Source organism: Oncorhynchus gorbuscha, linkage group LG24 (assembly GCF_021184085.1).
Source record: "Oncorhynchus gorbuscha isolate QuinsamMale2020 ecotype Even-year linkage group LG24, OgorEven_v1.0, whole genome shotgun sequence".
NCBI lineage: Eukaryota > Metazoa > Chordata > Actinopteri > Salmoniformes > Salmonidae > Oncorhynchus > Oncorhynchus gorbuscha.
The window spans coordinates 52,059,718-52,076,954 of record NC_060196.1 but is presented as its reverse complement, the minus strand read 5'-3'; the positions used below and the strand labels follow the sequence as shown (position 1 = coordinate 52,076,954).

The following is a 17,237-nucleotide window of genomic DNA, read 5'->3' as shown; positions in this document are numbered from 1 at the left end:
CACACACCTGGGCAATGTGTTCTATTGTCTAACTGTAACCTCTCTCTCCACTATAATAATAATAACTTGAGCACCTTCTTCTGTGGTCATTGTGTTCTCCCCTGACACAAAAGTTTCTTAAATCTTTGCAGACGCTATCAGAAACTACAGAAGATAATGAAGCCATGGTAAGCCCTCCCTTCCCCTCCCCAGTCAGATACCCTGGCTGGCTTTGTACTCTTCCCTCTAATCTACCCGGCAACTGAGTCTGCATGATTAAAACTCGGGCCCTGGTGTTTCTATTAAACTGGGAAACAACATGGTCGCCGTCGCTGGCTTTCATCTTCAAATCAAACTTGTTTCTTTTGTTTTTCTCTGGCTATGTTCCAAATGGCACCTTGTTCCTGATATACTGCACTATTTTTAGTGAATAGTGTGCCATTTGGAACGCATATTCTGTGTTCCATGTAACTGAAACATCTTTCTTCTCTTATTGTGCTTTTTGGCAATTTGAGGTTGAAAGGGAACTGAAGCTACAGTCTCTTGTTTCACGTGGGATGTTGTTTTTTAAGAGCACCATGACAACGATCCATAAAGAAACCCACAGTCCAAATTCAGAGATTCTTCTTCTTGGATTCTTGGTGCTCCTCCTAAACTTATAACAATGGTGTTCAGGGGTGTATTCACTAGTAACCAAACAGAAACTAAACGGGCTGAAACAGGGAGGTACCTACCTGAACTTGTCCGATTTTAAAAACACTAGTTTTAATTGCAATTTTTGTATTATTTTTGCTACGTTTTGCACTAATTAATACACCCCCACATGTTGAACTTTTAATGTTGGGTGGTGGTGGGTGGTCATTGATGTCTCACGGCAGTCCTTTACATGAATATTCTGTCGTTCTCCGTCCTCAACACCATACATACTCATCCTGTAGCGACGTCATTCTGTTAGGCAACACTCTGACGTCTCGTCAGCATGTCATTCTGTTAGGCAACACTCTGACGTCTCGTCAGCATGTCATTCTGTTAGGCAACACTCTGACGTCTCGTCAGCATGTCATTCTGTTAGGCAACACTCTGACGTCTCGTCAGCATGTCATTCTGTTAGGCAACACTCTGACGTCTCGTCAGCATGTCATTCTGTTAGGCAACACTCTGACGTCTCGTCAGCATGTCATTCTGTTAGGCAACACTCTGACGTCTCGTCAGCATGTCATTCTGTTAGGCAACACTCTGACGTCTCGTCAGCATGTCATTCTGTTAGGCAACATTCTGACGTCTCGTCAGCATGTCATTCTGTTAGGCAACACTCTGACGTCTCGTCAGCATGTCATTCTGTTAGGCAACACTCTGACGTCTCGTCAGCATGTCATTCTGTTAGGCAACACTCTGACGTCTCGTCAGCATGTCATTCTGTTATGGCAACACTCTGACGTCTCGTCAGCATGTCATTCTGTTAGGCAACACTCTGACGTCTCGTCAGCATGTCATTCTGTTAGGCAACACTCTGACGTCTCGTCAGCATGTCATTCTGTTAGGCAACACTCTGACGTCTCGTCAGCATGTCATTCTGTTAGGCAACACTCTGACGTCTCGTCAGCATGTCATTCTGTTAGGCAACACTCACGTCTCTCAGCATGTCATTCTGTTAGGCAACACTCTGACGTCTCGTCAGCATGTCATTCTGTTAGGCAACACTCTGACGTCTCGTCAGCATGTCATTCTGTTAGGCAACACTCTGACGTCTCGTCAGCATGTCATTCTGTTAGGCAACACTCTGACGTCTCGTCAGCATGTCATTCTGTTAGGCAACACTCTGACGTCTCGTCAGCATGTCATTCTGTTAGGCAACACTCTGACGTCTCGTCAGCATGTCATTCTGTTAGGCAACACTCTGACGTCTCGTCAGCATGTCATTCTGTTAGGCAACACTCTGACGTCTCGTCAGCATGTCATTCTGTTAGGCAACACTCTGACGTCTCGTCAGCATGTCATTCTGTTAGGCAACACTCTGACGTCTCGTCAGCATGTCATTCTGTTAGGCAACACTCTGACGTCTCGTCAGCATGTCATTCTGTTAGGCAACACTCTGACGCAACACTCTGACGTCTCGTCAGCATGTCATTCTGTTAGGCAACACTCTGACGTCTCGTCAGCATGTCATTCTGTTAGGCAACACTCTGACGTCTCGTCAGCATGTCATTCTGTTAGGCAACACTCTGACGTCTCGTCAGCATGTCATTCTGTTAGGCAACACTCTGACGTCTCGTCAGCATGTCATTCTGTTAGGCAACACTCTGACGTCTCGTCAGCATGTCATTCTGTTAGGCAACACTCTGACGTCTCGTCAGCATGTCATTCTGTTAGGCAACACTCTGACGTCTCGTCAGCATGTCATTCTGTTAGGCAACACTCTGACGTCTCGTCAGCATGTCATTCTGTTAGGCAACACTCTGACGTCTCGTCAGCATGTCATTCTGTTAGGCAACACTCTGACGTCTCGCAGCATGTCATTCTGTTAGGCAACACTCTGACGTCTCGTCAGCATGTCATTCTGTTAGGCAACACTCTGACGTCTCGTCAGCATGTCATTCTGTTAGGCAACACTCTGACGTCTCGTCAGCATGTCATTCTGTTAGGCAACACTCTGACGTCAGCATGTCATTCAGCAACACTCATGTCAGCATGTCATTCTGTTAGGCAACACTCTGACGTCTCGTCAGCATGTCATTCTGTTAGGCAACACTCTGACGTCTCGTCAGCATGTCATTCTGTTAGGCAACACTCTGACGTCTCGTCAGCATGTCATTCTGTTAGGCAACACTCTGACGTCTCGTCAGCATGTCATTCTGTTAGGCAACACTCTGACGTCTCGTCAGCATGTCATTCTGTTAGGCAACACTCTGACGTCTCGTCAGCATGTCATTCTGTTAGGCAACACTCTGACGTCTCGTCAGCATGTCATTCTGTTAGGCAACACTCTGACGTCTCGTCAGCATGTCATTCTGTTAGGCAACACTCTGACGTCTCGTCAGCATGTCATTCTGTTAGGCAACACTCTGACGTCTCGTCAGCATGTCATTCTGTTAGGCAACACTCTGACGTCTCGTCAGCACGTCATTCTGGCATTATTAACTTCTTTAGAGTGAACAGGTCTATGGTGTTCGAGAATTGTCATTTTAGAAGAACCATTTATTATATTAACATGATAATTTCACACATCACGTCATGCCCACTGTCATGTGAAAATGCTTACTCACCCCAGTCTAACTGTGGACTGGGTACTACTAATGAATCATTACTAATGGGTGTGTCTGAGATGTGAGCCATTATGTTGTCTGTTCTGTTATTAACCCAATGTGTTAATTGCTTGTCCCTCTGTTGCCAAGCCTGTGAGACGCCTGTTCTGCCAGTGTCTTATTAACCAAATATTTCTTAGACAGGGTTTACATATTTAGTAGATTTTTTTTTCTGCCTAAGTAAAACAAAATCTAATTGTATGTGTTGATAAAATGGGTTTGTACATATGAAGTTACATATGACATGTTTAGTTTTCTTTAAACTTTGAAGATTACTTTCAAGTCATGCATTGGAGACTATTGGCCAACTTTATTAAATTACGAAGCACTAATAAAATCGGACTGCAGGGAGCAGTATTTACAATATTTCCCACATCATATCAAGAGATGAAGGTCACTGAGTTATATTTCAGGTTTATGATATGACTGTAATCACAGTTACGTAATTCAGAAAATGTAAAAAAAAAAAAAAACAGCATTTATTTGACATAGTCTTCCTGTCATTTGAATATTTCTGTGAGATTTATGTAGGCGAATCATATTCCTGTGAACTTCTATGGGAGGGATTGAACATAATAGATTGAAACACGTTGTATTCAGACCATTGGATAATTATCTTCCAGGAAGTAGCCTCGCACGGCCCTACTGTGATGTTGACTCGTCTCTACTAACATCAATGTAATTGCATGAGAATGATTATTGAATGAATGCTCCGTAGCTCTGCTGCCTTGTGCTTTCTGGCTCTGACTGGCTCTCTGGCGCCTCCTGTTGTTCCTGAAGGACTGAGTCATCTGTCTGCCCCATCAGGGACCGCAGTAAAGCTCCTCACCGTTCTGTGACTTCAGCATACCTGGCTGTGGCTTCTCTCCTTTCCCCTCCTCTCTCCTCTCCCTGAGACCAAGGCTATTGGCTGCTTTGCGCTGTGCAGCTGTACGTGTGTGTCGGTGTCAGTGGCAGAGATGTTTCTATTGGCTGTTGTTGTTGTGTTCCAGTTTTGGCGACTTATTGTCGTTCACGCTGACGGCGTTCGTGGAGCTCATGGACCACGGCATCGTCTCCTGGGATACCTTCTCTGTTGCCTTCATCAAAAAGGTGCCCGTCTGCTCACAAACTGTTTACAACATTGTAAACTGGTTTAACTGTTTGTTTAAAACATGTCCATGAAAACTGTCCTTGAGGCTTCTAGTCCTTGAGGCTTCTAGTCCTTGAGGCTTCTAGTCCTTGAGGCTTCTAGTCCTTGAGGCTTCTAGTCCTTGAGGCTTCTAGACCTTGAGACTTCTAGTCCTTGAGACTTCTAGTCCTTGAGACTTCTTGCGGCTACAAGGAGGATGTTGTATTGTGTTTGTAAACGTTCTATAAATGTATAAGAGGTAGAGCTCCCATAACCTCTGCATAATGATACCTATGGTTTTATTCAGGATGTCTAGGTCTTAGGTAGAGCTCCCATAACCTCTGCATAATGATACCTATGGTTTTATTCAGGCTGTCTAGGTCTTAGGTAGAGCTCCCATAACCTCTGCATAATGATACCTATGGTTTTATTCAGGATGTCTAGATACCTATGGTTTTATTCAGGCTGTCTTAGGTAGAGCTCCCATAACCTCTGCATAATGATACCTATGGTTTTATTCAGGCTGTCTAGGTCTTAGGTAGAGCTCCCATAACCTCTGCATAATGATACCTATGGTTTTATTCAGGATGTCTAGGTCTTAGGTAGAGCTCCCATAACCTCTGCATAATGATACCTATGGTTTTATTCAGGATGTCTAGGTCTTAGGTAGAGCTCCCATAACCTCTGCATAATGATACCTATGGTTTTATTCAGGATGTCTAGGTCTTAGGTAGAGCTCCCATAACCTCTGCATAATGATACCTATGGTTTTATTCAGGCTGTCTAGGTCTTAGGTAGAGCTCCCATAACCTCTGCATAATGATACCTATGGTTTTATTCAGGCTGTCTAGGTCTTAGGTAGAGCTCCCATAACCTCTGCATAATGATACCTATGGTTTTATTCAGGATGTCTGTCTTGAATTCAGTTAAACCACCCCTCCTATCTGTCGCAGATTGCAGGTTACGTGAACAAGTCAGCCATGGACACGGCTGTGCTGCAGCGGTCTCTGGCCATCCTGGAGTCCATGGTGCTCAACAGTCAGGACCTCTACCAGAAGGTGGCGCAAGAGATCACAATCGGACAGCTTATACCCCATCTGCAGGGGTGAGTGAGAGGCGCACAGTCATCTATGTTATATACCACAGATAAACGTTGTCCCTAACTGCAGATCTAGGATCAGATTACCGTAAAACACTAACCTATAGCAAGATTTTACTAAATACATTTGCGGCCTTATTCAGTGTCTCAGAGAAGGAGTGCTGAACTAGTATCAGGTCCCCACATGTCCATATAACCTTTTACCTCATGATTTAAAAGGCAAGACTGATCCTAGATCAGCACTCCTACTCTTAGATGCTTGATACAAAGACTAGTAGTGGGGTAACTGTTTCATCCATGTTATCTCTATTGATTTAATTAACTTAAACTCTCCAGTGTCCATGATTGGAAGTACTCTTAACACTTCTTTGGGATTGGTGTCCCGTCCACGGGACCGTTTGAGCTAACGTAGGTTAGCATGAGGTTGTAAGTAACAAGAACATTTTCTAGGACATAGACATATCTGATATTTGCAGTGGACTGCACTGTCCAATTTACAGTAGCTATTACAGTGAAATAATACCATGCTATTGTTTGAGGAGAGTGCACATTTTTAAACATGAAAAATTATTAATAAACAAATTAAGCACATTTGGGAAGTCTTGATACAAAATCTTTAACGGAAATACAATGGTTCATTGGATCAGTCTAAAACTTTGCACATACACTACTGCCATCTAGTGGCCAAAATCTAAATCACACCTCGGCTGGAATAATACATTATGGCCTTTCTCTTGCATTTCAAAGATGATGGTGCAAAAAAATACAAAATAAGTTATTTCTTTGTACTAGCTTTTATTGGATTTATAATGTTATATTCTTCTACATTCCTTTCACATTAACACAAACTTCAAAGTGTTTCCTTTCAAATGGTACCAAGAATATGCATTCTTTGCTTCAGGGCCTGAGCTACAGACAGTTAGATTTGAGTTTGTCATTTTAGGCAAAAATTGAAAAAAGGAGGTGGATCCTTTTAACAGAAAGACCAGGGAAGTAAAGTAACCCTTTTGAGAAACATGGCAGATAAATACAATGGATGTGTCCCAAGTGGCACCCTATTCCCTATATAGTGGACTACTTTTGACCAGGGCCCATGGAACTCTGGTCAAAAGTAGTGCACTATGTAGGGAATAGGGTGCCATTTGGGAAGCATCTAACAGTATCTCTGTACCTGTAGTGTGTGATTGGTTCTGAACAGCATGGTTATGTGTTATCCATCTAATGACAGGACTGATCAGGACATTCAGACATACACCATCGCTGTGATTAACGCCTTGTTCCTCAAGGCCCCGGAAGACAAGAGACAGGTAGGTTACACACACTCAGATAGATAGAACTATCTATCTCTATATCTATCTCTGTATGCATGCATGCATGCATGCATACATACATACATACATACATACATACATACATACATACATACATACATACATACATACATACATACATACATACATACATACATACATACATACATACATACATACATACATACATACATACATACATACATACATACATACAGTACCAGTCAAAAGTTTGGACACACCTACTCATTTAGGGATTTTTCTTTATTTTGACTATTTTCCACATTGTAGAATAATAGTGAAGACATCAACACTATGAAATAACACATATGGAATCATGTAGTAACCAAAAAAGTGTTAAATCCAAATATATTTTATATTTGAGATGCTTCAAAGTAGCCACCCTTTGCCTTGACAGCTTTGCGCACTCTTGGCATTCTCTCAACCAGCTTCATGAGGTAGTCACCTGGATTGCATTTCAATTAACAGGTGTGCCTTGTTAAAAGTTAATTTGTGGTGATTCTTTCCTTCTTAATGCGTTTGAGCCAATCAGTTGTGTTGTGACAAGGGAGGGTTGCTATACAGAAGATGGCCCTATTTGGTCAAATACAATGTCCATATAATGGCAAGAACAGCTCCAATAAGCAAAGAGAAACGACATGAAGTTCAGTTCATCCGGAAAATATCAAGAACGTTGAAAGTTTCTTCAAGTGCAGTCACAAAAACCATCAAGTGCTATGATGAAACTGTCTCTCATGAGGACTGCTACAGGAAAGGAAGTTACATCTACTGAAGAGGATAAGTTCATTAGATTGAACTACAAATAAATGCAGTTAAAATAATAAATGCTTCACAGAGTTCAAGTAACAGACACATCTCAACATCAACTGTTCAGAGGAGACTGAGTGAATCAGGCCTTCATGGTCAAATTGCTGCAAAGAAACCACAACTAAAGGACACCAATAATAAGAAGAGACTTGCTTGGGCCAAGATACACGAGCAATGGACATTAGACCAGTGGAAATCCAAATTTGAGATTTTTGGCTCCAACCGCCATGTTTTTGAGAGACGCAGAGTAGGTGAACGGATGAGCTCTGCATGTGTGGTTCCCACCGGGAAGCAAGGAGGAGGGTTACAGTTAGAATTGGTGTTGGGGTTAGAATTCGGTTTAGGATTTGAGTTAGAAGTGAGGGTTAAGGTTAGGTAAAATAAGATTTTGAATGGGACTGAATTGTGTGTCCCCACAAGGTTAGCTGAACAAGACTGTGGGTGTATGTACATTATAGTCTTGTGTTTGCATGTTTTTGTTCATTCTAGTGTGTCCCTGTCTGTTCGTATCCTTGTGTGCCCCTGTCGTCCTTGCCTTAAACGGTGCAGTAATACGTCTTCATATGGGGCGATCACTGTCCCTCTATACCTTTGTCCTGAATATCGATGAGCATCATAACACTGCCTAGCCAAGCAGGACCCCTGTCCTCTCTATCCTAAATGGCACCATATTCCCTATGTAGTACACTACTTTTGACCAAAGCCCTATGGGCCCTGGTAGAAAGTTGTGTGCTATGAAGGGACTAGGATCACACACTCTCATCTCTCTCAGCTCTGATGACATCACCCACCGTTCTGCTCCGTGGGCTTGCCTATTACGCACTGGGCTCTGAGCCAATCAGACGAAGCCTAGCTGTCATCAGAAATGGGTCCACCCAATAGAGTGGAACGGGGTTAAAGATGCCTGATACACACTCATCTCCCTTCCTTTGCAGCACATTAGGTGGAAGATAAAAAATGACCCATGCTCAAATTAGTTTAACATTTTTATCATTTAATATTTTTCCACAAAAAAATGTTGACGTGTATTGAGCAATGGTGCGTCTTTGTTGCAGCTATAGACTACTGAAGGAAGTGGTAACTATATAACAACTAATGAATATGCATTTGTAATGTGATTCATACACTAATAAATACTATTTCATTTTATTAACATTTAGAAACATGTATCAGCATGGTAAGTCTTACAAGGTATTATCATTTATAAGATTTGCAAACATTTACAATCATTTCTAAAGATTTGTTAGCATTTATAAAGGGTTATTCATCAATACGATCATAAAGTGTTACTGAGGAAGTAGACGTTGAGGTGTATTGTTGCAGGTGTAAACCAATCCAGTAGTTTACCTTTTTAGACCAAGTGTCAAACTCATTCCACGGAGGGTCACTGGTGTCTGTGGGATTTCGCTCCTCCTTTGTACTTGATTAAACAATTAAGGTCTCTAATTAGTAAGGAACTCCCCTCACCTGGTTGTCTTGGTCTTAATTGAAATTAAAAAACTAAATTGCAGCCACTCTGAATGGAATGAGTTTGACCCTGTTTTAGACTGACTACTACATACATGACCTGTCTGTGTTGTAAAGCCATAGAGGAAGGCCAGCATATGTTAGACTAGAGCATCATCTCACTTGCAGGGTGACAGACTGAAACAGCAGTTGGCCACAAGTTAATGGGAACAAAAAGGTTTGGCTTTGTGTTTTTAAGTGTCAAGTCTCTTAATGTTGCTGACAGTCTGCCTTGTTACAAGAGTTGCTGCCTGCACCACTATCTGACATATACCTTCCTGCCTCTTTTCTGTCTCCAATCACCCTCTTCTTTTTTTACCTCTGACTCTTCTTTCCTCACTGCACTCGTAATGGTAGTTTGATGAGAGCAGTGTGAACATCCTTGATTGTCCTCTGACAGTAAGTGTACTTTGATTAGCGACCTTCTGTAGCCTCTCTAGCAGATTAAGTGTGTCATTAAAATGTCCCGGCCTTATATCAACCACCACCTGGCTGGGAAGTCTAGCTCATCCAGCGTAGACTCGGAGACACTTTATAGTCTAGAGAAGTTCATGGTGTCTCAGTGAAGAACATTGATATTTTGGGCACATAATCCACTTTTATTCTGATATAGAGCTTCCTGAAAGAACAATTTGTTTTCTGTGTAAGGGTATGTACATCATAATGTAACTGTGTGCTCACTTTCTCCCTCTCCCTCTCTCACATTCTCTCTTCCTTTCGGTCATTCTCTCTTTTTACTTATCCTGTTCTCTATCCTCGCTCTCCCTTTCTTTCTTGCTCTTCTTTTCATCTTCCTTTCTCTCTTTCTCCCTTTTTCCCCTCTGTCTGTCTCTGTATGTGTAGGAGATGGCCCACATTCTAGCCCAGAAGCAGCTGCGTTCCATCATATTAAGTGTAAGTGTTTCCAGTAATCCCCTCCATCTGTACCTCTCCTCTGCATCACTTGTTTCTCTCTCTCTCTCTCTCTCGTCTCTCTGTTGCTCCTTCTGGTTCTCTCCTTTTCCTCGCCCCCTCTCCCTTTTCTCGCCCCCTTCGCCCCATCTCCTTTAATCTCTTTTCTCTCCCTCTTTCTCTCTTCACTCTCTATATCCCTGTTAATTTATTTCCTTTGCTCTTTCTTCTTCTCCCTCTCTCCTCTAGAACGTGATCCGGAGCCCTAAGCCAATCAATGATGAGATGGCCCACCAGCTGTACGTGCTGCAGGTTCTGACCTTTAACCTCTTAGAGGACCGCATGATGACCAAGATGGACCCTCAGGACCAGGTACAATAGGCCTCTCAACTCGATGTCCCTCGAGAGCTGTTGGGCACATAGGCCTTATAAAATAGTATTTACCAGTGAAATATCCACAAATGAATCTATTGTTTTGTTCGAAGCACCCTTTTTATAGGTTTTCCCAAGAGTATAAGAGATTAGCACGTTCTCTCTCTACCTGAGAATTATCAGTGAAATGTGGAAGTACTATGTAAGGATAGTTACCTTGGAATAATGCCTATGTCATCTAATGATTTGCCAATTTTGATGTATATCAAACATTAGGAACACCTTCCTCATATTGAGAATAGCCTCAATGCGTCGGGGCATGGACACTACAAGGTGTCAAAAGTGTTCCACAGGGATGCTGGCCCTTGTTGACTCCAATACTTCCCACAGTTGTCTCAAGTTGACAGGGTGTACTTTGGGTGGTGGACCATTCTTAATACACATGGAATATTGTTGAGTGTGAAAAACCCAGTAGCATTGTAATTCTTGACACAAAGTGGTGCGTCTGGCAATACTACCATACCCTGTTCAAAGACACTTAAGTATTTTGTATTGCTCATTCGCCATCTGAATGGAGCTCATACACAATCCATGTCTCAATTGTCTCCAGGCTAAAAATCCTTCTTTAACTTGTTTCCTCCCCTTGCTCTACATTGATTTGAAGTGGATTTAGCAAATGACACCAATAAGGGATCATAGCTTTCATCAGGGCAGTCTGTCATGGAAAGAGTTAATGTTTTGTATACTCAGTGTATATCTTAATGTTTTTGTCCTCTTCTATCTGCCTAGGCCCAAAGAGACATCATCTTTGAGCTGCGCCGGATTGCGTTCGATGTGGAATGTGAGCCGAACAACAGTGGCAGCATCGAGAAGAGGAAGTCCATGTACACTCGTGACTACAAGAAACTAGGTTTCATTGTAAGTTATACACACACGCACACACACAACCGCGACTGGGCTTCAAGAAACTAGGTTTCATTGTAAGTTATACACACACGCACACACACAACCGCGACTGGGCTTCAAGAAACTAGGTTTCATTGTAAGTTATACACACACGCACACACACAACCGCGACTGGGCTTCAAGAAACTAGGTTTCATTGTAAGTTATACACACACGCCCACACACAACCGCGACTGGGCTTCAAGAAACTAGGTTTCATTGTAAGTTATACACACACGCCATTGTAAGTTATACACACACGCCCACACACAACCGCGACTGGGCTTCAAGAAACTAGGTTTCATTGTAAGTTATACACACACGCACACACACAACCGCGACTGGGCTTCAAGAAACTAGGTTTCATTGTAAGTTATACACACACGCACACACACAACCGCGACTGGGCTTCAAGAAACTAGGTTTCATTGTAAGTTATACACACACGCACACACACAACCGCGACTGAGCTTCAAGAAACTAGGTTTCATCTTGTCGTGTCATTCTCAACGGTCGTAACCTTCTTGAATGTGCAGAAATGATGCTCATAGGATGATTGTTAGCCAGCCGTGTCGACGGTTTCCCTCTGGGATGAGACTAGGAGCATACAGTGATTTGAGACTCGTAGCAGGGCTGGTTTGCAGTGCAGTATGTTCACTTTTCTCGATATCTAGCAGCTAATCAGCCGTACCAGTGATTTGTCTAGGAAGTGAACTTCTAGCCTATACCTCGTGTTGATTATTCAGGATTCAGACCACTTTACATGCACAGCAGCAACCAGGCAATGTTCTGGTCTGATATGTTCATTCTTAGCCAGTCCTTTTAAGCACTCTGGTCGAAAAGGGCGGTTCCATCACACTGACACACTTTTCTGACCTCACTCTGGGCGTGGCTAGTTACTGTGCAAAGTATTCTCAAAAACAAGTATCTTATTAGAAAACTAAAATCACATTTTTATCTTCACAACATATTGAATGAAAGCTTGACAGATACAGGGAGTATCCTTTCCAAGTTACAGTATTTGGTACATACAGTTTTTAATAACACACAATATGACATTAGTTTTCTACATCTACCCACTGACCATTCCCCACGTCCTTCTGTTAAAAATATTGTTCCAATATTCACTTTTTGGGCGTTCAGAGTTTTGGGCAGGCAAAAGTCTCCCTAGACAAAGGCATTAATTTGGTTGATACTAAAGGGTAGAGAGAGTTCTCTCCTTCTTAAATTTACAACCGGGTGTGCAGTTGTCAAACCCCACACAGTTCCCTCCCCCCCTTTGTGGGTGGGAGAGGGTCTGGTTATTGTCAGCCACTGCCTTAGCTTATCTGACCCATTGTGATCCTCACAGGACAGTCATGACACTCTGCATCCCCAAAACTTCAGCTGTTGGACTAACTAGATTAGTTTTGGTCTCAGTACAGCAGACCCATAGGCAAGACATGTTCCTCAGTAGTGGAGCTCTTTCCCTAAACTAGAAGAAAGAGGACTTGGGACACTGTCAGATAAGGGGATGACATGGCAGCTGAATCCAACCCTGTGTGTCTTTGATGTGATAACACAACTATGCAGAAACTCACATTCTTCAGGAACACGCAAACCTTCTGGCTCTAAAGCTTCACAGGACCACAGCCACGTCAAACAGTACACACACACACACACACACCAGAAGACTACAGCTATGCCCCCCGGAGACTGTTGTTAATTGGTTTAGAAGATGACATGATGCACTCTGTGCTCCATCTGTGTCTGGGAGGAGATACTGTGGACTCCATATTGTAGAGTGCTTGATGTCTATATATGCGAGAGAGAATTAGGCCGATACCCGCTAATTATCAAAATCCATAAAATAGATGTTAAATTCTACAACCACCTAAAGGGAAGTGATTCCCAAACATTCCATCACCTACAGAGTGATGAACCTGGATAAGAGTCCCCTTAGCAAGCTGGTCCTGGGGCTCTGCTCACAAACACAAACAGACCCCACAGAGCCCCAGGACAGCAACACAAATAGAGCCAACCAAATTATGAGAAAACAAAAAGATAATTACTTGACACAGTGGCATAATACCTGAGGGGGAGAGGTTTCTCTCCCCCCTCTCTCTTTCTTCTATCTCTCTACCTCCCCTCTCTCTCTGGGTGTGTAGTTTCTGAGCTGTAGCATATTGCTGCCGTATCCATGGTGAGGGGGAACTAAGCCCTTCATTTCCTCTCTAAGTCCCTGAGCCGTTAGGGGCTCTGTGGCTCGCTAAGACCCCAGTGTGCTGCCCTAAGATAAGGCCTGACTTCATTTCCTCCAGTGGTTCGGAAAACCTCTGAAAATATCTCTTTACTTAACATGCTTGTACACACACTTGCGCACATGCAAGCACGAACACATGAAAGCATGCGTGTGCGCACACACACACACAAACGTTGGCATGTTTTTACACACAGTTTTAAGGGGACTGTCTGGTAACGTTGATCTAGTGCTGTATTTAGAGTGCAGTAGTCTGAGAGAGTGTATTAGTCTCCTAGGTAGATCTGGCCAAGAGAAAGTGGGTTTAGTTGGACTTTTGCTTCAAATGTGGTGAAGGTTATGTAAAAGTGTGTGGTTCTTCCATTCTGCCTGTGAAGCTGATGGCGGTCAGGAACAATTACATAGCTGGATCTCTGCGACCCCCCCCCCCCCTCCATGTCTCTCTGTCTCTCTCTTCTTTCTTTCCCCTCTCATTCTATCTCCTCTCCTTCATTCTCAGACATGGTACAGTGCTCGTCTACCAATCAACCTTGTCTTATTTAGTGTTCTGACTCATTCTTGTCTTGTTCAAACATGTTTGTCTGATGACTTATCTCTCTCTCACTCTCTCTCTCATCAGAACCATGTGAACCCTGCTATGGACTTCACTCAGATTCCTCCTGGGATGCTGGCTCTGGATAACATGCTGTACTTCGCCAGACACCACCAGGATGCCTACATCAGGGTTAGTAGCTCTCTCTCTCTCTTCTCCCCCCTCTCACTCCTAGATTCCATGGGCTCACTCTCTCACTCTCTCACTCTCTCACTCCTAGATTCCCTGGGCTCTATCCAGGCAGTCTGTCTGATGAAACACCATGCCAATATGTAGCCTTGGAACTGAGTCAACCCAATACTATGGCATATGGCTACGTTTAACAAATCTACACATTCACTGGAGAGAAAAGAATCCTGCCCATTTTTTTTAGTCAATTTCCTAGTTCCAGTGACAAAGAAAATACATTTTATACTAGGACGCAACTTAATCAAATCAAGTTTATGTATTAATCCTGAATTATTTTAACTCAGCCTAAACTGTGGGCAGGTGGCATTGGTTTGGTTAGTGGGCATCCCATGCCTATGAGTGATTATTCGTGTGTCTGCCTGCCTGTGTGTGTCCTTGTAGAAGGGCAGTGAATGGCTGGTGAAAATAAATGGGGAATTTAAAGGGTGGTGGCGTAGTGTCCATCTAATATTAAACCTAACGAACACACGCCACACATGCATATACAGGCCAGCCCTTCCCTCTCCTTTGCCCGCTGCTGTAACAAAACAACCACCATTTTCCCAAATTAAACTGTCACCACGACGATGATAAGGATGCTAATGGTTTCCGGTGTAGGCATGTCGCTGCGGCAACGTTATAATTGGAGTGAGTTTTTTTCTACATTGGGGAATTGATTTATGAATTAACCACGCCATGTGCAAGTGGACCGTTAAAGGTTAAAATGTATGAGAGGCTTTCGCAAAGGAAAGACGATCAAATCAATGTCACATTGAGATTGGAATGTCTTTGAGATTTGACTTTGGTGGTAGATAACATGCAGTATAATGACTGATACTGTAATAACCTACAATAGCTGCTGTCCTTAGTCTGACCTCTGGATGGGGCTGTAGTGGAGTGGATCAAGAGCTTCAAGTTCCTCGGTGTCCACATCACTAAAGATCTATTATGGTCCAAACACACACCAGCACAGTCATGAAGAGGGCACAACAATGCCTCTTCCACCTCAGGAGGCTGAAAACATTTGGCATGGGCCCTCAAATCCTCAAAGTTTGACAGCTGCACCACTGAGAGTGTCGTGGAGAATTGTCTCAGAAATACTGTATAACACTCTTACAAGAACTTGTGAATTAAATATACACTTTAATACAAAGTAGCAAAACTGAGCCCTTCCGTGGAAGGGCCCCATCACAAGCATAACAGGGCCGAGCCCCTCCATGGAAAGAGACTAAATTCTCACATTACAGAGTCCTGCCATTATAGGATTCTGTCTTTATATAACATATAGAGTCCCCTCCCTCTATATGAAAATAGCTTCCCTTGACCTTTCTCCATTATTTTATTTTCATCTCCGAGCTTGCTTGTTCACGCCCACTAACGCTCATATCTGCTTTTGGTTAGGTTATGTTGGTAGAACTCCTTTCACATCCCAAAAATAATGTATGCATTGCATGTTTATGTTTTATGTGTTAGTCATCAGGCATCTTGCTTCCATCTTTCTTCCTGTATCCTTTTGACCATAGTATGTCCAGCTGTCATAAATGTACGTATGGTCTTGGTTGATGTACTCCTTCAAAAATAGAGTATAGCCAGGGTGTCAATGCCTGGGTGTCATCTTCTCTTAATGTGCATGTCCTTGCTACTTCAGCCTGGCAACTAGACCTATTTAATTCTCAGCTCTCCATAATGGTTCGCTCCAACATGAGTATCTTGACTGGCTGCATCACCGTCTGGTATGGCAACTGCTTGGCATCTGACCATAAGGCGCTACAGAGGGTAGTGTGTACGGCCCTGTAAATAGTCAGTTTTACGAGGTTATGTTTGGCAGCATGAGTGACTGGTGCTTTGTTGCGAAATAGAAAGCCAATTCTAGATTTAATTTTGGATTGGAGGTGCTTAATGTGAGCCTTGAAGGAGAGTTTACAGTCTAACCAGACATCTAGGTATTTGTAGTTGTCCACATATTCTAAGTCAGAACCGTCCAGAGTAGTGATGCTGGACGGGTGGGCAGGTGTGGGCAGCGATCGGTTGAAGAGCATGCATTTAGTTTTATTTTCATTTAGGAGCAGTTGGAGGCCGCAGAAGGAGAGTTGTATGACATTGAAGCTCATCTGGAGGTTAGTTAACACAGTGTCCAAAGTAGGGCCAGAGGTATACAGAATGGTGTCGTCTGCGTAGAGGTGGATCAGAGAATCACCAGCAGCAAGAGCGACATCATGGATGTATACAGAGAAAAGAATCAGCCCGAGGATTGAACCCTGTGGCACCCCCATAGAGACTGCCAAAGGTCTGGACAACAGGCCCTCTGATTTCACACACTGACTCTGTCTGAGAAGTAGTTGGTGAACCAGGCGAGGCAGTCATTTGAGAAACCAAAGCTGTTGAGTCTGCCGATAAGAATGTGGTGATTGACAGAGTCGAAAGCCTTGGCCAGGTCGATGAATACAGCTGCACAGTATTGTCTCTTATTGATGGCGGTTATGATATCGTTTAGGACATTGAGTGTGGCTAAGGTGCACCCATGACCAGCTCTGAAACCAGATTGCAGAGCGGAGAGGTGGGATTCGAAATGGTCGGTGATCTGTTGAACTTTGCTTTCGAAGACCTTAGATAGGCAGGGTAGGATAGACATAGGTCTGTAGCAGTTTGGGCCTAGATTGTCTCCCCTTTTTGAAGAGGGGGATGACCGCAGCAGCTTTCCAATCTTTGGGGTTCTCAGACGATACGAAAGATAGGTTGAACAGGCTAGTAATTTGGGGTTGCAACTATTTCTGCTGTTAGGTCACCTAACAGCACAAGCTCTGAAGATGGATCGGAGGCAATCAATTCACTTATGGTGTCCAGGGCACAGCTGGGGGCAGAAGGTGGTCTATAGCAAGCGGCAATGGTGAGAGA

General features: G+C 43.3%; 1 protein-coding gene across 3 annotated transcripts in view; it reads left to right on the top strand.

Moving 5' to 3' along the window:
* LOC124012838 (engulfment and cell motility protein 1) overlaps positions 1-17,237 on the top strand; it is a 161,811-nt gene that overhangs the window by 59,558 nt on the left and 85,016 nt on the right. For 2 of the 3 annotated variants that reach the window (XM_046326832.1, XM_046326831.1), the window contains exons 7-15: positions 132-167; positions 4,274-4,373; positions 5,346-5,497; positions 6,720-6,798; positions 9,493-9,534; positions 9,979-10,029; positions 10,276-10,398; positions 11,188-11,316; positions 14,202-14,306. In XM_046326832.1, the coding sequence (XP_046182788.1) occupies positions 132-167; positions 4,274-4,373; positions 5,346-5,497; positions 6,720-6,798; positions 9,493-9,534; positions 9,979-10,029; positions 10,276-10,398; positions 11,188-11,316; positions 14,202-14,306 (817 nt within the window). The remainder of the gene's footprint in view (positions 1-131; positions 168-4,273; positions 4,374-5,345; positions 5,498-6,719; positions 6,799-9,492; positions 9,535-9,978; positions 10,030-10,275; positions 10,399-11,187; positions 11,317-14,201; positions 14,307-17,237) is intronic. The other variant, XM_046326833.1, reaches the window with a different exon arrangement.